The 26,201-nt window shown below is 38.8% G+C and overlaps 3 protein-coding genes across 9 annotated transcripts in view; 1 reads left to right on the forward strand and 2 right to left on the reverse strand.

The window, feature by feature from the left end:
- ccdc187 (coiled-coil domain containing 187) overlaps positions 1–2,202 on the reverse strand; it is a 22,331-nt gene extending 20,129 nt beyond the window's left edge. Inside the window, exons 1-3 of one of the 3 annotated variants that reach the window (XM_008414302.2) lie at positions 1,946–2,202; positions 1,824–1,864; positions 1,225–1,317 (exon numbers count right to left, since the gene is read on the reverse strand). In XM_008414302.2, coding sequence (XP_008412524.1) covers positions 1,225–1,273 — 49 coding nt within the window. In that variant the 5' untranslated portion in view covers positions 1,274–1,317; positions 1,824–1,864; positions 1,946–2,202. Of the gene's footprint in view, positions 1–1,224; positions 1,318–1,823 lie in introns of all 3 variants that reach the window. The other 2 variants (XM_008414301.2, XM_008414303.2) reach the window with 2 other exon arrangements.
- Positions 2,203–5,140: 2,938 nt separating this feature from the next.
- On the forward strand, positions 5,141–7,126 carry LOC103467687 (urotensin-2-like). Its single transcript, XM_008414296.2, has 4 exons — positions 5,141–5,488; positions 5,827–5,952; positions 6,080–6,123; positions 6,742–7,126. The coding sequence occupies exons 1-4, from the start codon at positions 5,314–5,316 to the stop codon at positions 6,853–6,855; spliced, it is 459 nt and encodes a 152-aa protein (XP_008412518.1). The 5' UTR covers positions 5,141–5,313; the 3' UTR covers positions 6,856–7,126.
- A 93-nt stretch (positions 7,127–7,219) lies between these two features.
- The window catches only part of camta1a (calmodulin binding transcription activator 1a), a 393,081-nt gene continuing 374,099 nt past the window's right edge, over positions 7,220–26,201 (reverse strand). For 3 of the 5 annotated variants that reach the window (XM_008414290.2, XM_008414285.2, XM_008414291.2), the window contains 13 exons: positions 23,924–24,123; positions 23,584–23,780; positions 23,410–23,488; positions 22,922–23,270; positions 21,617–22,092; positions 19,620–19,798; positions 18,184–18,427; positions 17,350–17,421; positions 17,235–17,255; positions 16,948–17,147; positions 16,605–16,679; positions 15,032–15,062; positions 7,220–12,946 (listed from right to left, as the gene is read on the reverse strand). In XM_008414290.2, the coding sequence (XP_008412512.1) occupies positions 12,914–12,946; positions 15,032–15,062; positions 16,605–16,679; positions 16,948–17,147; positions 17,235–17,255; positions 17,350–17,421; positions 18,184–18,427; positions 19,620–19,798; positions 21,617–22,092; positions 22,922–23,270; positions 23,410–23,488; positions 23,584–23,780; positions 23,924–24,123 (2,156 nt within the window). In that variant the 3' untranslated portion in view covers positions 7,220–12,913. The remainder of the gene's footprint in view (positions 12,947–15,031; positions 15,063–16,604; positions 16,680–16,947; positions 17,148–17,234; positions 17,256–17,349; positions 17,422–18,183; positions 18,428–19,619; positions 19,799–21,616; positions 22,093–22,921; positions 23,271–23,409; positions 23,489–23,583; positions 23,781–23,923; positions 24,124–26,201) is intronic. The other 2 variants (XM_008414286.2, XM_008414292.2) reach the window with 2 other exon arrangements.

Genomic DNA, 26,201 nt, shown 5'->3' on the forward strand with positions numbered 1-26,201 from the left:
TCAAAACACGGCGTTATCAGGAACACTGAGATTTTTCTAATAAACTTGACCTTTGGGCTGAATAAAGAGACTATAACAAGTCAATTAATTGACATTTAACAGCTACAACCGTTAGCGTGTTTATAAAAGATAGTTGTTGAATGTTTCTTCCAAGGATTTGTAGAAATTAGTTTTTTGCGATTTTAGGTCACAATTTAGGAACAAAACTAGAATTTTGTCTTTCAAAATGCTGAAACTTTTAATTCCATGATAATGATGTCATTCAAAAGTTCTTTCAATAACTTTTCAGGCAAGCAGCTGTTTTGTGATACAAACAAATTCTGCTGACATACCTGCCAATTTATTAGGAACATCTAATAAACTGTTTTGGTTAACACAAATAGCAAGTCACCCAGTCACATGGCAACAACTTAATGCRTGTTGAGCATCATATTAGTCAAGGAAATTTAAGTGACTTTGCACGTGGCATGGTTGTTTTTGGTTTGAATATTTTAAAAACCGGTGATCTACTGGCAGCTTCACACACAACAATCTCTCAGCTTTACAGAGACTCATCTTAAGAAAATATTGTAGGACGATTGTGGATGGAAATATGACACAACAGCTGAGTTGAAAGGAAATCAGATGGACTGGCTCAAGATGATAGAAGAGGTTTGCTGTGACTCAAATAACGACTCATTACAACCAAAGTATGCAGAGCAGCAACTCTGAAAACACGTGTTGAACTTTGAAACAGATGGGCGACAGCGTCACAGCTCCACATCTAGTGCTACTTCTGTCAGCGGCGAACAGGAAACCGAGGCAACAATTGGAGAACATGGAACGGTCCAACGAGTCTTTATCTCTGAGTTTGGATTGGACGCATCCTGCTTTGAATCAATTTTCAGGCTGCTGGGGTTGTAATAGTTTGGGGGATGTTTTCTTTGCCCCTTGATGCCAAATGAACATCCTTTAAACACTATCTGAGCATTAATCTGTCAGAGTACAGATCTCCATATGGCTACTTCCAATAGGATAATGCAACATTTACTCCATGTCATGAACAATTAAGACAGTTCTGACAGTAGAAGTGTGTCCTAGCGAGGAATGAAATAGTCTGCAGTTTAGTAGCAGAGGCTGGTTTCTTACCACACTGACTTCTTTCCAGCACATACTTTCCATGCACTTGTGGCTCTATCAAGGCTGGAATTATATATTTCAGTGTGTGTGAGTGTGTGTGTTTACCTTCTTGGACACGTGGAAGGTTGGACTGGTCGATCTCCAGCTCTGCCATCTCTGCCCCCCACTTCTCACTCCTTCATGGTGTTTTAGAAGACCCTGACACATCACAGAGGGGGGGTGTATTGTGTGAAATAATGAAATGAGACTTGTGGCAAAACAGAGAAGTGAAACATTAAACATTATGAAAACACTTGAGTACTTAAATATGTAACTGAGGCAGCATGAAAGGTGTGGAGACAAGAGTACAAAGACAAAAAAGTTTAAAAAGCAACAACGGTTTTATCCAAGGCATGATGGTTAACAAGGTTTTAAAAATAAAACCTTGTTTTATTTTTAAATAAAACAAGGTTTTATTTAAACACTGAAAAATGSCACACTGAAAAATGCTTCCTAATACTTGGGGGTTTGAGGGAATACATCAAGTTTTGGTTAAATGAGTTGGATAAAGAACAAGTAGTGTAAACACTGCTGCTACTAGCTGGTCATCGTCATCAATGGAACCTGTACTTTCGGGCCGGTTTCAGGTTTGCAACAGTGTAAACAAATATGTCRGCAACGTAACAAGCCAATAATCGATACAGGTAAAATTATAATAAACCTACCAGCTTCCAGCTCGCTGCCCACAAAGGCCGCAGTGTCGTATCTGTGTGTACACGCAGCTTATTCAACAAGTACCCAACATAACAACGAAGTGTCAACTTCTCCAAGCCCTGTTCAGTCCCACCTTCCTTCTTCTCCCTCCTTCCTCTTTTGTGGATCTCAGCAAATTATCGGAGCTGTCACCAGCGCGCCTGGCCGTCTCTAACGCCTGTGGTTTCGGTGTGAAGCCCTCGGGAAAGCGGCGGCACTTGACCCCGACAGAAACAAAGAGGTGTCGGCTCGGTGAGAGAAACCAGAGGGGACAAAGTTTGGCCAGCAGTCTGTGGGGCTGTTCCTTCACAGCTCCTGTTCCGCGGCGGCAGCGGGGGCGGTCATTCAATGCTGCCTTCACGTACACCTCCAGCATCCGAATCTTCATTATCCAAATTTAATCAGCTGGACCAGCGTTTGCCAACACTAGAGTGACGCTTTTAAGCTTGTTTTTATTAAACACCAGTGAATATTAGATTGGGGAAAAAAAAGGTGAAATATGTTGACTAAACAAGCTTAGTCGACAGAAAAAAATGTGAATCAATCACCGTAGGTAAGGGTTTGTTTGGTTCCGACACGCATAGCAATGAAGTTTTTAATTGTTTTACTTTCAGTTTATAGATGCATTTCTCCCAGCCGTCATCACCTTTCAGATGGTTGTCACTTAGCTATCAAGTAATTAATCCAAATCCAAATTGATCCATTCACTCAAATTTCCTTGGAAGAAGTCTAAAAGTTGAGACGTTAAAAACCTTTTTTTCACTTTTTGTTTAATCTTTATATGTTATCGTGAATCTTATCATCATCAAACAAAATTGATCCAAAACCAAACCTTGCCATTTTAGAAATATGTTTCATGTGAGAGCTGGTTAAGCATAAACTAATCTCACATTTGATGCAGACATTTTACAAATGTACAAAAACTGGCTTACACTTCTTTTCATCGGTGCTATTCGGTTCTACACCACTGTTTAYTTAAAGCCTGTAAGGTTTCAGGCCAAGTCTCTGGTTTCAGACTGGGATATTAAAGGATCAAAGRAAGAAGAGCGTCAGTAGAAATGTCAGCTTTACCCCAAGAACACGCACCTTGTCCAGTTAATAGCTTCCTAAAGAAAACGTTGCCCTCTAGTGGTTATTGTAAGATCAACAACCGTGGAAACGACTGGTCACATGAAAAAATAAATAATYTTACGTAAAAGTTCTCCATCGAGAAAATAAGAGTCATCTGTTTCCTAAACAAATGAATAAATACACGATTTAACTATTATGCTATTGTGCTGCAATGACTCACAATAGTATATAGTATTTCTAATGTAATATATAATTTCTGACTGAATTTAGATTCTATTCCAGAGTAACACCAAAGAAAGCGATAAAGGCAAAGCGCTCCTTATAAATTAAGCGTTTGGTAAAAACATTTAATAATCCAACACTAAACAACAGCATTTAATTTAGAAAGGGAACGATTATTTTTATTTTTCTGTTTTTCTTTCATTAATTCATTAATTCATTAATTCATTCATTCATTCATTCATTCATTCATTCATTCATTCATTCATTCATTCATTCATTCATTCTTTTTTTTCTCACAAAACACACAACACCTTTTTTCAAATGATACAGGATTTAACATCAACAATATAATTCAAAGTATTTGAGAGCTGTTGTAAGGACATAACAAACCATTTATCATAAGGTAAAAACAACTAGCACTGCCACTTTAAGCAATCATGTTAGAGTAGATGTAGGCTACATAATAATGACTAGCAGTCAAAGCAAAAAAAAAAAAAATGGATATGATCCTATTTGTATTTATCAGTATCTTCAGGGAATGAATCGTACAATAGCTGCTCATTTTGCACACATTCTGCATGTTTGCAAAWCTACAGCTTMATATTTAATCTACTGGAATTTGTTGAAAACAACTGTAAAATATAAAATTTTTGACCTGCCATTTTAGGTCAAAAAATGCCCTAAAATGATCATTTTCTGGCCATTTTAGGGTCTATGGTAACCATAAGTTACCTTCACAGGTAGGTAATAAAGTTGGTTACTTGTGTCTGTACAGTTTTGCTCCACAAAAATGGGATTTGGAGACACTTCTTCTACTACATAAATAATTTCATAAACGATAAAGTCTGTGTCKGGCATTCAAGTAAACAGAGAAAAATACAAAGTACGCGTCAAAGCAAAACAAGACAACAACAAAAAAAAAAAATTAATGACCTTTGGCGCACAAAGTTGATGAATTATGGAGCTCAGAGGCAACAGCAGTTTAAGGAAAAACTTAAATTAAATTAGTTTCATTCTCCAGCCTCCATTCTTAGCATAATCTTTATCAATTTGTGTTGGGCTCTTCCGACATTTACTATTTCTCGACTAACTGTTTTGCAGAGCATTCAGCTTAATATGAAGTTCAAATGTCTGAATTAAAAGCAAATTAAGTTTGAACAACCAAGAAACACACATGAATATAATATCAAATTTTCAACCAAGAAACTAAGCTACRACTTTAAGTTTTGATGAATATCTATAAAATTTATTATCTTAGGAAAATCTAGATTGTTGAGATGCTTGCTATGGGAGTTGAAATGTCACCAGTAAAAACTAATTGTATTTGGTTGCCTCTTCAGCTGCCCACAAAATCAGAAGAGTGTTTGAATACTTAAGTCATGCCTCTAGTAAATATGGAAATTGCAACCGCAGGTGGACAATGTACCTTTTTAAGAAGCTGTTTTTCATCTTTTTCAGCAGTAATATAGCTGCTATTACACTATCCAACCACACTGGATACACTCATAAAGGTTTGGTTTATTGCATGACTAAGAAGAGGAGAAAGCAGAGACCCAGCGTCGCACAGCCTTACCAAGCTTCTAAATATTGTGCATTAATCAGGCTGAAATAAGTGACCCTTGGAAAATCTCCTGCTGCCTKGAATTGATTTAAAATGTCAGACAGCTCATAGAAAAGAGGGTTATGAACACTTAAGCCTGCCCTGAACTTCTGATGAAGTAATTACTTTGGTTTATTAGGATCTCTCTCTACTTCATATGCAACAAGGTTTTAGGAGTCAGATGACCTAAGACTTGAACAAAGCGGTAACATAAAGGTGGAAGTGATTCATCTGCGCCGTTTGTGTGCCACCTGCTCCCCAGTGTGGGTGTTGACATGACAATCTACACACCTGCTTTAATAACATTTATAAACTCAGTGAAATTGGTTAATCAAGCCAAAGAGCTGGTAAAAAAATGACCGGCGGCTCTGGAAGACGGGACAGTGCGGCATCTTCTTATTGAGTCCATAATTCACCTGCGTGTCCCTGTTGATTTACRCCAGCGAGAGCGGATGTGACTCTGCATGTAGCCGACGGCTGTGGCAGCAAACAAAAGCGTGTGTGCGTGTGCCGTGCCAGTCAGGAGTAGACCCAGCTGGAAGTATATAAAACAACTGGGGCCACGGCGCATGCAGAAGTCTTCACCAGAGGACCTGCGTGCAAATCAGAGCCACTTCCCACAACAGCATCAGACAGTAATGAAGTGCAGCCATCTCTTCTCCTGGGCCTTTGTGCTTGTGGCCTCTGGCACCCTGCTGGCCCACCCTATCACAGAATCGGCCGAGATGCCCTATCCAGGACCAGGTGAGCAAAGGATAATGCCTCTATTATGGCTTTTATGAAAAATAATCCATCAATTAAGATGGGTAATTAGCATTTTCAGTCGTACAATTTAATTTTCAGAGATTAATGACAGCAGAGTCTTAACCTGGGGCCATAAAATAATTACCTGAGTGCTGCAATGCTCAGCAGTGATTTTTCTGCCAAGGTTCAGCTAGCAGGCAAAAGGAATGTGAGTGGTTCTATTCAAGCAGTCAATTTTCTGTTTATTAGAAGTGACTATACGTGCTACTTTGGATTGGAAAACATTCAGTGTGCAAACATTTTTGATGTGCTTTTTTAAAATTTATGTTTGACCTCAGCRTCAGAGGAGGATCGCGTTATCGGAACGCTGGATGACGAGTCTCTTCCTGAGCAAACGTTTATGCCTCAGGATGGTACAGCTCTCCGATATTCTACTTTTATATCTGGGGAAGTTAACAGAGATGGTAAGAGACACTTTTAAGAACAAATTTGAAGCCATTTTTCTACAATGTTCATCTACATTGCAAAGACAAGGTGCTAGACAATGGATATCTCGAATCTTTTCGAATCCCTCGTGTTCTTATCCCTCAGGTGTCAGGACAACAAATCTGGTGCCAAGAGGAGTCAAGAGAGAGGTGTGTGACTTCAAACATTTTCATCCTGAAAATGGGAAAGAGAAATCTTAGCCACAGAATCTTTAAACAACATCTCTTGAAAAATTACAAACTGCATTTTGCACAGATTTTATGACAGACCAAGGTAAAGTGCATAATTATGCAGCTGAAGGAAAATGAAAATCATTATGAGAAGATGAGAAGTGTGGAAAGCATGTATTACTTTTCTTTTCTGGAGATGAGGGTCTGCCAGCATCACACAAATGGGGCAACCTTGTCTTTCTCCCTTGCAAAATATCATTGAATTGATGGTGTAAAGACTTAGATGTGACAATTCTCTGATCCTAAACAAATGCATTCCCTCAACATGATGCCTCCACCACCACCTCTCATCAAAGGGATGATGTGTCAGATTTTTCTTTGTAAAAAAACATTTGTAAAGCATATACTTTTCCCCATGAACAATGAGCTTGTATTGGACTATCACATGAAATTTCAGTAAAATTAATTCAGGTTTGTGATTAATTAACACTTTTGAATACTTTTAAAAGGAACTGACCCGTATTTCTAACTGAAACTCTACACTCTTATGTTACACATGGTACTACAGATATCTAACTACTATATTCTCTCTTTCAGGTCTTATTAGAGAAACAAAGTCTTCTGAAACCTTACAGCCGCTTGCTGGGCATCCGTAAGCAGTTAAGGAAGAGAAATGGAAATTCTGAGTGTTTCTGGAAGTACTGCGTCTAAAAACCGAGCTAATTGAATATCTGCCTTACAAGAAGCAGTGCTTAATCCAGAGGGAAACAGATGTTTGATATACTTTTAAAGGGCAGACAAAGCAAACATCAAACTCCATGCATGCATACATTACATGTTTCCAAGGCTCAAACCTTTACTTTCAGTCGATTTACTTTTAAACTGTGGAAAGTCATGTTAAGATCTTTGTATGTATTCAAAGTTATTTGAGATGTAAAAATCAAATGCTACAAGGAATAAAAGAAAAGTATCAAATATGTTATTTCTCTGCAGTTGTTTTTAACTGAAATGTACTGGTAGGAAAGTGAGAGAATAACAATAAAAGTAAAGGACGAAGCAAAAAGACATGGCAGAATAGGTTCTCAAGTTTTCTTCATTTTCTCCTTTTTTTATTATTTTACAGCAGAAAGAATATAAAGCATTCAGAAAACATCTTCCATATTTTAAGGGCAATTCAAAATGTTTTGCATGGCTTCAGCAGCAGAAATATCTTTTTTTTTTTTCTTAAACATATCCATTGAGTCAGTGACGCTTGTACATGCACAATTACAAAAATAAAACTTACAAACAAGAAAAGGGAAGAAAAAGGAGGAAAGTATAACACATTAGGAGAACCGAGAGGAGATGGACATTTTTTCTAAGGGCGGGGAGCGGAGAAAACTCGGGTCACATAACAGGGAAAGACAGAGAGAAAGACAGCTATAGAGGAGAGGAAAAGAGATCTAACACTAGTTCACATGCAAAGTGTCGAGAACCCATGACTTTCTATCAAAGCAGGGCCATTTTTTCTTCTCTTCAGTTTGGAATTGATGAAAACGTGCAATTCGGTAAAGGGTGCCATATAATTGCTGTCAATAAACTACTGAATGCTTGTCTTGCAATACTGGCATTTGCATAAAGAGTAAGTCGACTACACGTGTCCAGTCATTTTTAAACTTTGCTAGGCCTGGTAGGGCTCCACAAAATAATTTCTTTATTGCTCTGTGTCAACACGTGGATCATACTGCGGAACTGGTTTCTGTTCTGTTGCCCTGATGAGCCTACCTTTCTGCGGTTTGGGTGCTTCGGAAAAAGGAAGAGGAGGAAAGGCAGATTCTCAGGTCAATTTGCAGAACATCTTAAAACTGATAAACGCTGTGTGCTAAACAAGTGTGCCTGTCACCCCACCCTCAAGAAATGGCAGTAAAAAACAAGATTTGTAGTTGCAGTTTTCATAGAACTACACCTAATCTTAAATACCCTCTACGGTTTGACACCTAAATAAATTAAAGGCCTAAAGAGTAACGCAGGTCTTCATAAAAGTCATTCGTCTCCAAGAGCTACATTTGGTTGGAGTCCATTTCAGGGCTCCACCTGTTCAAGGTTAGTAAGAGGAAATTTATTGTATTAATTTACTTTAAACATTGTCCAATGAAACCTTCAGTTCCATGTTGTTTTAACMATTTGTGTTTTCGGGTTTTAGCTTCCTCTGATGTGAAATGCATGTCCTGCTCTGTTTCCTCCTCCCCATTTTGGCACCCTGAGTAAAATACAAAAGGGAGGTTAACCAATGCTAAATGCTTATGTGTCCATCTGTCCTAGAAGTGAGTTTGGTGGTACACTGACCGAGTCTAAATGAACAATAAAAAGCAAAAAAAAAAGCCCATCTAAGAAACCTGTTGTGAAATACAAGTCTGTCCTCATGCTCTGCCATGAAAACATCCGTAGCTACCAAGTACTGGTCATTGGCTTCGTTTGCAGGTTTCGTCTCCCCTACAATCACGTTTCTCCTCTCTATGATACACCAAACCAGCTGCTTACTGTTTTGCAAACATTATGTCTTAATCAAGTCTATCTGACTACCAGTCCAAAGAAAATAAGCATGCTATAGGTGCAGCTCAGTCACCCAGTTAACTAGTTTACCATGCAAGCATTATAAATCCTTCTCCCACATTTTTTCCCCCCAAAACATTGCATTGGCTATGCATTCTGACCACAAACCGGAGTATGAGCGCAAGGCAGCAAACCCCGGACGTGGCGTTTCTAAAAAAGTCAAGCTGTTCCAGTAGAAAATGGAAGAGGCAGAAAAACGGAAATGAAGCTGGAGAGCTCTACTTCTACTGCTCAGGGGAGCGAGTGTAATGGTGCGGTGGTGGTTGATCGTGTGATGTTCTCCCTCAAGATCAGGGATACTGAATGCATTCTGCAACTGGTGTTATGAGGACATGAATAGGCACTTTCTACATAAACATTGCAAATAAAGTTTACACATCAGGTGATTTGGAAAACAACACGACAACAACCAGTTGTTCCAGAACATCAGAGAAATATCTATAGATCCTAATGATGTTAAAAATAAACAAATTAAAATCAAGTTTTTCAGTGGCACTTGGCTGAATTTTCACATGTTTGGATACAGAGTACACTTTCTGGCAGAGTAAGAATTAGACAGCAGCCAATAGGCACCTAAAAGGCTCTAATTATTTTTCTAAGCATCCTATGTTGTTTTGATATTGTCCAGTGTGTCACAAGAGAGGCTAGTGCTATAATTTACACCTAAGTATATTACAGTCATGTTTAGCTTATTGACTTTTCATGGACATGTCTGAGATCATCCAGTGTTTCCTAGAATCACATGAGCATCGTTCATTTAGCAGTTTTTCCAACTCCAGTTTTTGTTTAATACAGCCTTCTCATAAAAATTCACTCAACCTTGTTTAACAGCCATGTTGGTGTGATGTAAAAAAAAAAAAAAAAATGTAATCATGCTGCATATTTCTAAACTTTCCCATCCTCTAATGTAACCCGTCTCTTGTGAAATTCAACAGAAAAACTACTTTGTTACGTAATTGTTTCATGAGTGTTTCCTTAAACTAAGACTTTCTCCAAGCACCTTTTGATTTTACATCAAAACTTCCTGCCAGAAGAAATGAAAAAAGTTAAAGTTAAACCTTAATTTGCCAAATTTTCAGAATAACTGTGTAAAAACTAGTTTCCTATGAGGGCAGTGATCAGTAACTGAAGAAAATATAGGAAGTAACATCCCAAAAACTGGATGTGTGTTCAAGGTTCCAAATAAAAGACTGACAGGAGCGCAGGAAACATTTTCAGGAATTTCAAACAGGTGCTGCTAAAAGCTACTAGATTCTTTTTAATTGTGGACTGAGGTGTGGAGTTTGTAAACTGTACGGGTTTCTGTCAAATAAAACATCCAGTCCTGGTTGAAACATTCCTAAACCTTCTGTGAGATTATTTATTTGCACAAAAAACAAAAAATGAACTTCTGTGCCACAATTCCAAAAAGTTTGGATGGTAAAAAAAGAACATTACACGACTCCAAAAGTATCCCACGGTAAAATATGGTGCTGGCAGCATCATGACGTGGGGTTTCTTTTCTTCAGATAGTTTTGAAACGGCTCAGCCAAAGTCCTGAACTAATCTGTGGGATCATCTGATGAGGACTGTGGAAAAGATAATAGAGATTTGAAGACATTTTGCAAATTGGAGTGGGAAAATAATGTTAAGTCAAGATGTTGAACGAACTTTTGATTCAGTTTCATCACTTTAAAAAAGAAAGTCTTTGTTTTTCAGTTGAATTCTACATAGCTTGTAATTCTGATGGAAAGTTTAAAAATGATTTATCATGGCTCTAATTTTTTTTTATTTCACAACAGACCAAGACAACACTGCAGGATTCATCTGCCTTTGGCAACCGCTACTGGAAACATTTCTTAAAAAAAACACACATGCTGTGCAAAAAAGGTCAAATCGCCGTTCATTTTACAAACCTCAATCTATGAATAGTAAATCAAAGCTCAGTGCGTCAGGTTGCACAGCTGAGGTGATGAATTCAGTCTGTTTCAGTGATAAGAACAGCAACACCTGTGTTTGCTTTGTCGGGGTCCAAATGGGAAAGGCATCTGTTTACAATCTTTGAGTTCAGACAAGATACCTCTGTGATCGTCACATTCCATTTATACTGACAACAAAAATCAAGCACATATCTGATGTGGTATATTAGGAGATGAACAATGCTCTACGGCGCATCTGGATGGCGGAAATATGATGAACTTACACTAAAATGCCCTTCGTTTGAAAATGAGTCCCTTTACATTTATGTTTTCTTCAATCCTCAGTCAGTCGGGATGTTATGGTTTTCGTTCCTTAGCGTGTATTTCACTGTATGATTATCTGTTCTGCAAAAATGGACTTAAATAAATTCTTAAGCTTCATAGCAATCGTATACCTTGGCACCATTGGCAAAAGTTTCTTGGGAGCCCAAACCAAACAGATAATGACAAAAAAATGAAAGTAACTATAGTGGATTTAAGATAATTTTTAAAGACCTCTCCTAACACTAAATACATTATTTTTTTTTACTTTTTCATATGCAATAATATCATGCTTTAGCAAAATGTTTGTCTCCGGAACAATCAAAATAAAGTAAAATACTCTAATAGTGAAATATTTTTAATTTTACAGAGCATAGCCACTACTGCTTTAGTTTTTTCCCCCCCTTTTTAACTCTGTTCATACTTTTCATGCACTTAGCTCATCTTTATCCCAGATATTTACACTATGTACAAACAATAGAACCATACTTCTTAAGCATTCAAACAAAACTATACAAATATTCTGTTTTTGTCTTGTACCTGTTTTCGACCCATTTTTAATGAATAAAATAATATATTTCTAAAATACAATCCCTGTAAGGGAACATGTTCATTTTTTCCCCTACATAACTTGCAGCCTTCTTTTATATACAGAAATCACTCAATTGTCAAAAAATATGGATTTGTCAAACCCCTATTTTGGGACAAGCTTAGGGACCCCACAAAGAATCTCTAAGACGTCAAGGCAATGTATGTGATTTTCCCCTCAAAAGCCTGCAGAGGCTCCGGAGTTCAACTCAAAAGAACAAGAACAACCTGCATGAATACAAGAGTTACAACACAAAAAAAAAAAAAAAAAGGACATTTTGTTCCCCTCTGGGAGGGGAACCAAGACGGAAACAAAATAACTGGGAGAACACAGATATTAGCTTAATTACAGAAATAATAACGGCTCTTATGAAGAGAAATGTGGAAATAAAATGAAAATCAGAAGAAAGACCAAAGGGCTAGACCATAAACACACAAGCAAAGACTTTTTCTGTCTAGAAGTCATGCATTTTTTTTTCTCTTGGTAGGATTTAACAACATATAGCCTGATACAGCTCACCAATACATTGGACATAATGGAAGGAGTACATTAGACGATATGAAACAAATTCAAGTAATAAAGGGACTATATATATACAATAAAGCATAGTATCTTTTTAAAAGAAAATGTTTTATCCCCAATCTGCTTCAGCATGAATGTTTGAACCCCACTACATTCATTTGTAGCCCCACCCAGGAGGGCGGACTGGTGGGGTCGAGCAAAGTAGGACTGGACAGAATACTAAGTTTAAATGGATACCGTTAAATCACCAGCATTGGGTGGAAAGTGGGGTATATGTGGGTGTTAAAAAAAAAAAAAAGAAAAATCTGTCTTTGAGTGAATTTATTGGTCTTAAAAAGTAACCATGAAATACAATGAGAGCCCAGAGTGTTTCTGCATGGTCTCCTTGTCCTTTGAGATTTTCTGCAACAGCCCTAACTTCCATCTCTCGAGATCCTCACGTTTGACCGACCGCCTGTCCTCCGTCGTCTCTCATCACTGTCCAAAACCTCTTTGTAGCAAAAAAATAGAAATAAAAATAAAAAGCAGTCCATGAAAAAGTGCAAAAGATGCCATGAAGCCAATGTTCTGCACCCGTTGCCCCGGTTCTTTGAGTTCATAATGCTGTTGAAGTCACCAAGTCAGTGGAAAGAATAAACATGTAAAAAAACAAAATAGCTGTCGTACAACGTAATAGTAGTTGAACCAGTAACACTGCTCTAGTAGTAGTAATAATAGCAGTGCTTGAACCGATGTTTTTTTTCTTTTTTCTTTTTGTTCTGTTGTAAAATGTCTCAGGTACAAACAAAAAAGAAAAGAGGAGTCAGGAGAGTGATGTCACATCGCAAGGGGGCTCTTCTGAGGGGTCTCATGTTCCCTGGCCCTTTTCAATTCTTTCACCCTGGAACACAGAGACAGACGACGATTCGTTAAAGGAACAGGAAGTCAGCTGCACAGGAAATGACACACACAAACACAGTCCTAACGCTACCAAGCAGGACTAAAACAAACATGAACTCAGATCAGCAGGAGATACGTCTTTTCTGGGAAAAGATAAAGAAATCCTTACAAAGAGATATACACAATTAGTCATTTACAACAGCTTGAAAACCATTACTAAGAATTACATAGATTAGATTAGTTTACACTGAATAAAAAATATCAGCTTGAAACACTCAACAAGTTATAGATTATCTAACTTTATCAGTCGACCAATCTTCTTATGGATTTTTGTAAACATATATTATTTCTCTTTTCCTGCATTACAAACAGACATGGTGCATTTTTGGAGGATTTTATTTGACAGAAAAACACACAGAGTGTCTGTGAACAGCATCTAAATTCAATTTAGATCCGTGACTGATCCATTCAGTCACACTGCCATGCTTTTATCCAAACCATTACTCTGTATCTCCAGCTTTATGTTCAAAGCTGGAAGGGAAAGGCTTTCACAGCTTTGTCTACGATAGAGTTTCCCACCTGAGCTGAAGCTCTTTGCAGTTGCAACAAGCCTTTAGCAATCTCTCTGATCAACACTGATGTTGCTGTTTACAGATCGTCTTATAATCTAAACCTGCTTCTAACTTTATCTCTGACCTGCGAGGTGAGATACTTGATCTTTATGATGCGGTTCACTCATGTTCTCTAACAAACCTCTGAGGCCTTCACGGAAAAACTGGATTCACACAGAGATGAAGTCACACACATCTAATATTAAAGAGCTACTTGGTGTGTGAGGGCAATTAGTTGCACTGGACTTTTATCAGGTGTATCACAGTAATTAGGGGACTGAAAATAAATCTGAATACAATTTTGTTTTTGCTTGTGAAATGTCAGTAAACAACGCATCGCTTCCATTTCATTGTTCTGGTCTAGCAAACAAAATCCCCAAAACACCTTCAGAGTCAAGACTGTAACATGACAGAACATATACAAAACTACATAAACATACATACATATATATATGTAGTTTTTGATTCAAGGAATGATTGTGGAGTATAAAGACATCCCCCAGTATAATTTCATGGAGTTCATCCTGCTTGATTACCGTACAGAAAGCAAGCGCTGCAACATACAGAAGAGGTCACACAGAGACTGGGATCTTGTGTGTGAAATCATTGAAACACAAAATATAGTCTATCCTCTGATCCCAACAAGAGAACTGGTGCCACAACATTATATTTAGCAGAAGAACCTATTGCTCTAAGATCAGGTTAGCTTTTTTCTTATTAAAGGAAACCTTAAAATACAGCTAGTTGTTTTTAAAGTTATGAATCCCACAGAGCTGCTTCACAGAGATTAGTATGCAGAAATTGAAGGGATGACGTTTCCCCTCGCAGTCTATCGAGTGGCTTGAAATAGAGCATACAGTCAGTCAGCCAGCCAGCCAGAGAGACAGCTACTAGAGGAACAGCAGGTTCATAGCATGCCTAAAAGTAGAAGAGCAAGACCCAAAGTCGTCACCACTTGACATGCAGCAGGATAAAAGAGTTGAGAAAAAGCTTCCCGCACTGTAAAACTGGCAATTTGCAAAACCACAGAAAGCTAAATGAAATAAAAAAGAAAGAAAGAAAAAAAGTGCAATTTTCAAGAAGAGAAAGAGAAATAAAGAGAATCAGAAAAGTCTCTGGTAAGTGTTGCAGTGACATTGTCATTCATCAGCATTTTGTTAGTTAAGGAAGGCTCTGGTCTAAATCTGAGCGTCTCAGTCCACCTGTGGCTCCAGTCAGCAGCCTTCATGCAAGCAGGCATCAAGCAACAGTGATGGAAAATGAGAAGGACTGGGAGGGAAGAGAGGAGAACATGAGGAAGGAGAAAAAGGGATAGACCGCCATGGATAAAACTTCAGAAGGCGATAAGAGCTTTATTAAGAGAGACAGTAAAACATGAGAGAGGTTTGGGAAGAGAAAGAGGTAAAGAAGAGAGAGAGAGAAAGAAAGAAAGAGAGGAAGGGAGTCACGAACTGAGTTGCTGAGGCTGCACTCACCCGCTTGAACAGTCTATGGTCCATCAAGGGGCTTGGCATAAACAGCAAAACAATACCAGACAGCTATTAGCACACAGTAGGCACTGTGAAGGAGGGGCAGGGGCGGCTGGGGGCGGAAGGTGGAGCTTAGGGGTGGGGGTATCTCTAACTAGTGATTATTTTCAAGAAAATGAAAAATAAATAAACAAATCTAACACACCAAGCAAAAGGAAAAAAAAGAGATGGACAAAATTATCTGGTTAGAGTAGCATACAATGGAAGAAAGAACACCACTGTGCAATATCACCCCGGTGGGAAATGATTGAGAGTTAAGTGGTATTAGACAGGGGTGTACTTGCTGCTGTTACTCTTATCGTGGCTTATTGATTATTTAAATGGAAACTACACGTCTGTGCAGAAACGGAGAAGTTTATCTGGAGTGCCTTGCAAAAGGATTGACATCCCTTCAAACTTTTCCACAGTTTGACCCGTTAAAACCACAAACGTCAATGTATTTATTGGGACTTGATGTGACAGGCTAACGATGGATGTTAAAGGAAATGTTTTGTCCAGTATCGTCGTCCTGTTGGAAGGTGATGCCTCTGTTCCTTTGTACAGACACAATTTTTCTCCTAATTGTTCTGAATTCAGCTCCATCTACATTCCTGTCACCTCAAAACAGGTTTTCTGTCCCTGCTGAGGAAACGTGATGCGGCCATCACAGTTTTTCATGTTGGAAAGTTTCTTAAGCTGTTGCACGTCACATAAAGTTTGGCATGAAGGCCATTTAGTTTTATTTTGGAGTGACCTCAAGTTGCTTGCTGTAAACTATAAGCTGGACTTTTTGTGGCCTGTCAGTTGCGACCATGTCTTGAAAGATTTCGTTTTCAGGTGATTCACTGTTCAGTATTGCTTGGTTTCTCATGATGCTTCTCATTTAATAGCATTAGCTGTGTTTCCATTATAAATATGTGCAAAACTTTGTCAATATTCCACTAATGTCACAAATATGATGTTTTCATTAAATAAGAAACRCAATTAGAATCGCAGGTCAGCAAGTCATTAAAAAACATGGCACACTGTAATTTGTGGTTTGTGCCAGTGACAACATCCAGTTGTTGATCATGTAACTGGTGTGGTGCAAAAAACAAAAAAACAAACAAACAAAAAAATTTTCCATTGCAGTTATGTGAAATAAATCAATTTTGATACACTCATCCTTGCACCAAAGCTTTTAAATGAGAATTTTTTTGAAATTAGCATCTTTCCTTAAGCAAATTTATTTTCGAAATATCAAATTGCCCAATTATTTGGTCACTGGTAACCTGCTTCTTAGGCCTTCACAGAACATCTGTATTCCCCCTAAGATTCAGTCATCGAGTTTATTTGAAGTGGACTTAATTTAGGGTTGGCAGAGAAAAAGGGGGCTGACTACAAATGTCCACTATAGACAACTACACTTAGTGTAACACATAAAATCCCAATAAAACACATTAAAGTTTATAGTTGCAACTTGAAAAGTTATGGAAGGGTTGAATACTTTTGAAAAGCCCTTTTATTCAGAGTGCTGGCTCGGTTCGCCGTTTGGACCTACCTGTGGCGGCAGCGTCGCAGGAACCTCATGATCTTCCTGGCAGCCTGATCCTGCCTCTTCGAGAGCAGACTCCCTCTGTGAAACAGCAGAAACACTTTGAGTTAACTCAAAATCCAAATCACAATGTATTTAATAAGCATAAAGAGATTACACACCATCTCTCAAACTTATTTTTGCTAATGATTTTGTTGATAAATGACTCGAGACATCAAGCATTTTTCAGCCCTGCAGACAAGCCTCATAATTTAACTGCCACTTTATCGTTATGTAGCAAGATGAAGTGGTTCTTGCCGCATCCTGCAGTCTACGGCAGAGCGAATACGCCCCGTTACTTGGCGTTTACCTCAGTTTGTGCTGCACCAGGGCGGCAGCAGCCCCGCGGTGATGGGGCTTCAGCTTCCCAAACTCCTTGTAGCTGCGGTAGTATTGCTGAATGAGCACAGCCGCCCTCCTGCTCTGCTGGAACTTCTTCTGTTCGTGGTAGCTGCGAAATTTACTCTGGATAAGGATGGCGGCCTGCGTCATCTTCTTATAAAGTGCATACTGAGGACAAGAACACATCGACGCGTCAGCAGTCGCTTGGTGWAAGTCGTGCTGTGGCTTCATGCTAGGATATGACCAACAAGTTACCTTTAGGGCTATCCATGTTAGCTTGTAAATGAGGGGGGAAAAAAGACGCGTTTCGAATGTTTGCTCTTTAAACGTATTCAGACATGGATGCAATTTCGCGGCGTTCGTTGCCTACCTGCTTGTATTTCTTGTAGCAACGTTGTATAACAGCGGCAGCTACTTCCTGTTGCTCCCGGAGAGGCCGCCCCTGTCGGAAAGTAGAGTGGGACAGGTAAGAAGTTACAATAGGAGCTCCTTTCTGCCACAAAGGATATGTGTAGCTTGCCGAGGTGTTGTCATGGTTAGCGCATGACCGCCTCAGATAAAGAGCACACTTTGTGGACAGACCACCTGTCAAACAGTGGAGGAAGTGAGCTGCTGCCCAACAGAGAGTCACCTCAGAATCAGCTGGCAGATGGGCTAAAGACAACTGTGAACGACAGTGAACAGTTTGTGATAATAAGACTTATTGAAAGTATCTCATGGRTAGGTGGGGAGTTCAGGAATGGGACTGGGCAACGAGGGGAAAAAAAAGACAAAAGACAAAGTGGGAGCTCATTGCTTAATAAATGTGTCTAAATAATGCAGGGATACGGGGTCAGTGCAGCTCCCCTAAGCAAGGCCATGCTCTGCTCAAGCCACCTTTTCCATGCTGGAACCACAGGGACAGATTTGTGTTTCCTCTTAATATTAAGATACAGTTAAAAATAGACATACAGAGAATTAGACAAAAATAGAGACTGAAATCAATCAGTTGAAACCATGGTTAGAAACAGTACAACACAAGACAAAATAGGTAATAAGCCACGTTACATATGCTGAACTTCAATCCATAGCCAGATTAAAGGGAATCCTTCATCCCTAAAATCCAAAAACAGATCCACCCAGTTACACCAATCCTCAGCCTGTAGCTCTATGAGTCTGGGCTACAGCATAGACAGCTTTCAGGGCCTGAACACCGGGACTGTACCTTGTACTTGCGGAAGGCAGTTTGGACCAGTCGGGCAGCCTCGTACAGCTCTCTCTGCTCTGGGTCTGACAGAGTCAGCTGGGCCAGGTCTCGCTCCACTTTGCTGTTGGAGGCGTTGATGAACTCACTCCAGTCGGACGGGGAAGGAACCGCGGTCCGCTCCATCGGGCCCTCTCTGAGCGGAGACCCCCGAGGACTCAGGTTAGGGTTAGGTGATGGTGTCAGTGGCTCATTGTACAGAGATCTACCAAAAAAACACAATTGATCTTTTTTAATTTACCCTTTTAAGCTATTTTACTTTTCTCTGTATATTATTTTCTATAAATCTGCATTGACATTATGAGATGAAATCAGAAAAAACAAACAGATTTCGGAAACACTGTATTGGAAGTGGTGTGCATAAGATTGACACGAATATGAAGGAGTCCAGTGAATGTTTCTGACTGTTGCCATGAAGTGTCATTCTGTWAAAAACAACACTTTTAATGCAAAGTTGACTCTTAATGCAAATTTTAACTTGAATTAAAATGATCATTATTGACAGAATAATGCAAAGTTTACACTTTTAATGTACTTTTAATCCAACTTTTAGTGCAACTTTGCATTAACTGTGTCATTGTTTACAGGGTGACACTTCATGACAACAGTTGTAAACATTCATACAGACTATTTCATCGTCATAACAGGTGTTATGTCAGTGTCATGCACACCCCTTCAAATGAAGTGTTACCYRGATCGGTTCTTTTTTTGCTTTTGATGATCTGAAATATAATAATGCTCCAGATTTTAACTTCAAAAACTGACTTTGAAAAGCCTGTAGTGGGGTTGAATTAAATGTAACAATTTAGGTTTACTTTGTTGTAGATTGGTTTGGAAATAAATTTTGAATTGACAGATTTTGTCTTTGAAATTAAAATAAGTTGGATGATCTGAAATATTTAAGTTTGAGAAAATAAACAGAATAAATCTCTAGGGGGGACAAAAACTTTTTCACAAGAGCCATACTTGTATGGATTTGGCAATAAAAGTGTTTCTTTTTGTTTCTCACTTCAACATTGTGTCTTTTTTCTTTAAAATTGTAAAGAAAGTATGTTTTTTGATGACATTCAAAAGAGTTAAACACAAGCCTTTTTTTTTCTTATATTTCATTTTTTTGTATTTGAGCAAATGAAACAACATCTCAGTTTTTACTCAGATATGCAAACTTTATTTAATATATCTTTTGGTTTTCGTATGATATCTACAAATCAAAGGTTGTATTTAAAAGAGTACATACCCATGGCGAGTTTTTGTGATATGAAAATAAATATATATATGAAAAAAATWATCAAAATCTCATGTTTTGACATAAAAAAACTTGTTTTTTTGCATATATCACAGCAGCGTGAAGTCTGTTGAGACCCGCTGTGTCTCCCCYTTTCCACGGTCCTCCTTACCGCAGGTGTATGATGCTTGGCAGCTGCTCYACGTCTCCCAGGTAGCTGGCTAGCCAGTTCATGGTGGTGCTGACCGCCGATGTGTCTAAAGGCCCAGAGTCCGCAGCGCTGAAGTTCTCCCTTTTGATTCTTTCTGGTGTTGCTTCAATGATTTGTTCTGCCAGAGTCATCATGTTTACCTGATGTTTTGAGAAAAACAAAGATGACTAATGTCAGCACCCAGCTGGTMAATTTTCATCACAATAATATATGCATGCAGACTACTTACGCATACTTGTTTTAATGCTTTTGGCCCTGAGACAATAATTTGGGATTTTAATGACAGGACGGGAGATAATAATAATAAAAGTGAAATTGCTAGAGGCTAGAAATACTTAATCCAGCACTTCATCTGTTGGAGGAGTAATTACACTGATATGGATGTCTGTGAGGATTTCTTGGCTGTTGAAGACAATCAATAAGTAGAGTTTATTATGCAGTGATGGTCACTGACAGGGTGCCAAGCTGCTTTGTTGTATTTTACCTACCAAACGCAGGAAGTGCTAATATTGTGCATGCATACAGCACCCTACCTCTGATAGCACAYAAGCTTTGCAGAAAATCAATTCACATCTGCACATTTTCACTAAATTTTAAGAAATATTGACAAAAATGTTGCTACCACTTGAAAAAATAGAAAKAATTGAGTTTGAATAATACACATTTTTGCTCAGCATCAGAGACAGTAAATGTTTTTTGTATTTGACTTTTTAAATTTTAAATTGGAGCCTTTTTGCTAACTAAATCTTTTTAATATGGACAGTGTTAGGTACAAGACAACATATTTCGCTTTTATCAATCTTGCCTTTTGCTTTTATTCAAATTTTATAGCAAATAACACCACAAACACCCAGTGGCTTTAACTCAAAAKGACACTTGAGCATATTAGTCCATGATACTTGGCTATTTCGTAAAGAGTCCAAATCAAGTTCTTGTTCTAGACCAAGGAACAGAAAACTATTCAACCTGGAAACTGTGGGTTATTGTAGAACTTTCTACTAATCAAGCCAAAGTTGGGGTCAACAAAGTTGGACAAAGACTCAAATATATCTTGCCGCCATGCAGAGTGGTCAAAATTTCAATTTCTTCCAAGCTCACAATTAGAGACCTGAAGCAAATAGTGTGGCATCTGGAGGTTAAAAGGTTTCCAAAATAAAGATCAGGCAATATTTACTTGTCAACCTGTTGGTTGTTTGGGAGGCATGTCAGGAAAAAAGCCTTTTTGTCCTACATTCAGAGTTTGTACCAGCAGGATTTGGAGTGGAACAAGGGATGAAAATGTGGAAAAGAAGATCGTGCCTCATAATTTATGAGGCATGATGTTAGAGGGCATTGCATCATAAAGTCCTTAAAAATAACCAGAGAGTTTTAACAACAAAAGTCTGGTGGACAGAAAATTGAGAACAGGTCATCTGTATGTCCTTCCAAAGGACAAAGAATGGAGATCTGAAGACAGAAGCTGTGACTCTGGACTATTTAGAGAGATTGTGCTAATAAGAATGGATAAAAATGAAGACTTCATCCTGTTTGTCTGGCCAAAAATGGGTTGGTTGACCAGTCGGTTGACCAGTATTTGGAATACTGCCAAGTAATTGTCAGTGTGCCACCAATGTTTTGGTTAAAAACTATTTCCTAACATGCTTTTTTGAGTTATAAAATTAAAATATAGATTTTAGCGATAGATTAAGATAGCCTTTCTTTCTTCTTTTCTTTATCAGGGTTGCCAATAAATATAGCCCAGACGTTACAAAACACAAAATCTTACCAAGTATTTTTGATCTCGTTTCTAGTGTAAATATCTTAATATATCTGTTTTTTTTGTTTGTTTTGTCTTTGCAGTCTACTGTAAGTATTGTGTCAGTTACTGTACAAGGCTGCACATCACATCTAAAATAGCTGTAGGTTCATCTATTACATTTATCCTTCTGCTGCACCATATTTTCACTCTTTCTGCTCACCTGCAGGTCATCCATCTGCGTGAGACAGTCCTGGTTCTCSAGATCCTCTCGATACGACAGCAGTTCTGAATCTGCCATTTCTCTGTCCGCCATAACCAGCATGCCCAGCTGTTCCCGCTGCCGCAGTCGGTTGACCAGCTTCTCCTTTCCTAAGCTGCTGCCTCCACTGATGCCCAGCGCTTTCTTCCCCATGCTGCTGTGGGAGAAACTTTCTCTGGAGCTCCACCTGGTTGTCCCAGTGCTGCCTCCTGTTGGCAGACTTTTGTCAGCACTCAGGCCCTCCGCGGACATGCTCTTAGTGCTGGAGGACAGTTTGTGGAGCTGCTGCTGCTCCAGGCTCAGAGGAACAGACATGGGCTTGTCTGGTCGATTATGAAATAATTCCGGGTTGGGTTTATGTTTTTTAGCCAATGGGAGATCTCTCTGGCCCTCACTGCTGTAGCAGTTAGAAGGTTCTGATCTTGGCCTTCTTAAATCTGCAAAATAAAAACAAGATAAAGTGACACCGTTAGCTGAAGACTCCATTAGCACTTTTAAGCCGAGACTACAGACTTGCAAAACGTCAATGTGGATTTCATCTGACTTCATTGTGCTCTGATCAAAACCAGTTGATTGTAGCTCTGGCTGCGTGTTTCAGGCTCAGATTTCAGATTTGACATTTTCTACATGGATTTGCTCTGTATTTAACTCTCTTCACCTTTTTTATAGAAGCATCTTAGTACACTTGAATGAAGACAAAATCAACTTACAAGCAGCTTTTCAGCAAGATATAGGAATCTGTTTGAAGTCCATTATTAAATATTGATAAAAAGTACAAGCTCCACTGGCAGCTCTTTTCACTTAAAAATGTTAAATGAAAAAAATATCTCCCAGACGAACTAGTACTTTTTGTCAATATTCAAGAATTACTGACTTAAAGAGAGTTCCTATATATTTTCATATATTTTCAAAAGTTTACTAGTAATTTTGTTTTGTCTTATTAAGTATCTTAGTATACTGAGATATCTTCATGAGAAAATAGACAAAAAGTCTTTAAAATGTGGTTTTGCAGTGTATGTGACCTTCACAGCTAGTCGGTTGCACTGGTTTTTGATTTGGGTGTCAGAGTAAAGGCCACAYTTTGTACATTTTTATTTAAAACAAAGTGCATGAACCATAAATCATTTTGTTTTCAGTCCACAATCATGTCTTGGTCTATTAAATAAAATTCCAATGAAACGCATTGAAGTTTGTCACTGTGACGTGGCAAAACTGAGAAAAGGTTAGCACTTCAGGTAGYGCACATCTTTCTTTAATCAGACTAACCTGGGTTGGRGCTGGTGGTGCTGGGTGTGGTTATTGTGTTAGCAGGACCTCCTTTCTTGCTGCCAGGTGCTACTATGCTGTCATTTGCCCAGCTGACCATCCAGCTRTCGGAGGTGGGCGCATCTGGGGCYGGGGAGAAAGACATGCGAGTCGTTGGCGGTAGAGAGGCGGGCGGCTGCTGCTCTTCCCTCTGCAGTTGCTCCAGACACTCAGCCAGCTTGGTGTGGCCACGAGAGCGAGCAATTGACAGGGGCAGGCGGCCCAAGGAGTCTGGGATGGCAAGGGCCCGCCTGTCCCATTTATACAGGACGACTGCTGCCTCCAGATGACCAAGCGCACACGCCCACATCTGGATTGCAAACAGACAAAAGAACAGCAGCAAACAMGTCAGAAAAGTTGCAAACTTTTTCTTCAAAGGAAAAAGTTTGAGGATAAAGTTTACTCAGATAAACTTTATGTGACATCAAATGTGTCATAAAACTACTCACCAGAGGCGTGCAGGAAAAGTGATCAACATTTAGAGGGTCCACTTCCAGCTCCAAGTCAATACTATCAGCATGCTTAGTACTGGATAAGAGAGAGAAAACGATATTTGTTGTGATGCACTGTCATGATGAATTACAGTGGCGGTTACAGAGCACGCTGGATAATTTCATTCTCACCGCCATTTGATGAGAGTCTGAATGAGGGTGGCGTAGCCCTGGCCAGCAGCCAGGTGAAGGAGTGTCATCCCTCTGAAGGTCTTGGAGTGGATTAAATGTTTGGACTTGGCCCAGCAAGCTCTGCTCATCATCTTCTCACAGACCACTACAACACGGCTCTCAAAGGAGCTGCTGGCCTGCGTCTGGCCAGATGCACACTCAAAAACAAAACACAAACTGCTGTTAAAAAAATATTTGGTTTCATGCAGTATTTGCATCAATAAGTGATAGAAAAGTTTAATGAACGTGCTGGATTCTGCCACGTGCAACAATAATCGTCCAACATGATGAGACTTTTTACCTGTGACTGACTGTTGTTCCCTCCTCCGGCTCCTCCTCCGCCGCCTCCTCCCACTCCTCCCCCACCTCCGCCTCCTCCTCCTGCTCCTCCTCCAGCGCCGCCACTCCCAGCACTGCTTGCCTGCTGGTGGCTGGCCATCTCCGCCATCCTCCTCTCCATCTGCTCCAGGCGCTCCAGGATTGACATTCTGAACTGGTTATCTGGGCAAAAAGTGGGAAACAGAAGAAGAATGCATCAGCATCAGCTRTGAGGAAACAAAAATGTCAGTTTGCTCATTCCAGCACAAAGAGGCCTTAATCTTGACAACGCAAGTATGCACCACAAGCTGCACCAATATGGTGTTTTGAGGAGTTCTGGGGATGTCACAGTGACAACAGGAGGCTTACAATCATCCATTTAGGAGCAAATGTCCAACTCTATTTTACAGAGRAAGAAAAGTTCATTAACCTACTATACAATAATAATCATTTCATAAATAACCTATCCAGTGAAAACRAAAAAACTATCGATGAGAAACTTTAAAAGATAGCGTGCCCAAGAGTTGATATTTACTATTAATCACTAGGGATGGATAATAAATCAATGACAATAGTATCACAATGACATGTGATCAATATCAACGGAAAGTACGTCCGATAGGATGTTTAGCTAATTCGCTCACTCTCTGGTTACCTGGCAACTCACTCACTCTCTGGTTACCTAGCAACAACCTGTTGAGTAACTTGAGCAGCAACAGTTTCAGTTTTTGCCACTGTGCCTCATAGCTGCTTAAAAATTTTAAAAATAGCATTGAGTGAMAGAAGAAAATGAGTACAGCAGCTTGAGAGGAAACTGTGGRCTTTAAACCAGAATATAATAAATAATTATCAACATTGACTAAAATAAAATGTTTATATTGYGAAACGTATTTCAGTCATATTGGCCAGCCCTAACATACACCAGTTATTCTGTTGAACTCTAAATGCCTTTTTATTAAATTTTATAAAGATTTTTTAAATCAGATAAAAATATTTTGAACATTTAATTCMTAGTTTTAAAACTTCTCCATTTAGTCTATAATTGCAGAGTGGAATAAGCATTGTTTGTCATTGTTATTTATTATGCTGTTACATTTGCTTGATGAAATCAGATGACAGTAGACCTTTGATTAACAATTACTTTTAAAGTTTAATTTAATTCATTACTGGCGCTRTTAATTCTATAAAAAAATATAGAATATATTAGTGTTGACTCTAAATAATATTGAAATACTGAGAAGTGCTGAGAAATATCCTCGGCTTTTGCATAAATGGAAAAAATCACTTAAGGAAAAGAMAAAGAATAGAAAAAGATAGATTACACAACTGATTAATTTCTGAACGTAAATTTTTTTTTAAAATTTGACCAAAGTTAGTCACACTASACATCCCATCAGTCAATTGTAAATGACTTTCTACATTACACCTCTTTCACAGAGCTGTTAAGCTCCAGGGMACGCACAAAATCTGAAAGACAGCCCACTTCAGACAAGACTCTAGAGATACCATTCTACTGAAGGTCTTTTCCAGCTGATTAGATACAACCCATWATGGCCCTGTTCCCTGCACCTGTTTGGAAAAGAGATTAAGAAGCTGACAGGACAACATAAATCAAAACCTATACAGCTATTTCAGGTCCTTGAAAAAACAACCTTTTCCCCCATCAAGATGGATGGAGGCTCATTTGATGACAGGAATTGAATTTTACTAGAGGTCTGTGGCAATGAGAGTGGTTCTACTGCCACAGATCTGACATCTGCGCAACAAAAAACTATATTTTTTATAATACAACGAAATTTACAAGAAACTTGTCAAGAAATCTGATCATATATTGATTCTATATAAAACTGAGAGATTTTAAGAACTAACGTTCTACCTAGATTCCCCCATYATTGACTGCGTTGTCATTTTTCATCCGCCTTTACAAAACCTTTTAAGCCTTCTTGGCTGTATATTCTCCTCAGGTATACCTTTCATGCTCTGTGTAGCTTCAAACTGGATTTCAGCCTCCCAGCACTACCATGGCCTCCTTACACAGCATCCCCTTAAACTGATGTTTCACATAATTGTGTCTTTGATTGGTGGCTAAGATTAAAAATCATTTGGGTCCAATGAATTAAAGGGATTTTAGTCAAGACTAAACAAAACCGAAYTCCATAAGTAAGTCTTAAATGACGTATATTTATTATTGTAATCTTATAATCTTTACTCTTCCTCCAACTGAATGAAACAAAATATATTCACCACATRTATACATCACC

This window comes from Poecilia reticulata, linkage group LG7 (assembly GCF_000633615.1).
Source record: "Poecilia reticulata strain Guanapo linkage group LG7, Guppy_female_1.0+MT, whole genome shotgun sequence".
NCBI classification, from domain to species: Eukaryota; Metazoa; Chordata; class Actinopteri; order Cyprinodontiformes; family Poeciliidae; genus Poecilia; species Poecilia reticulata.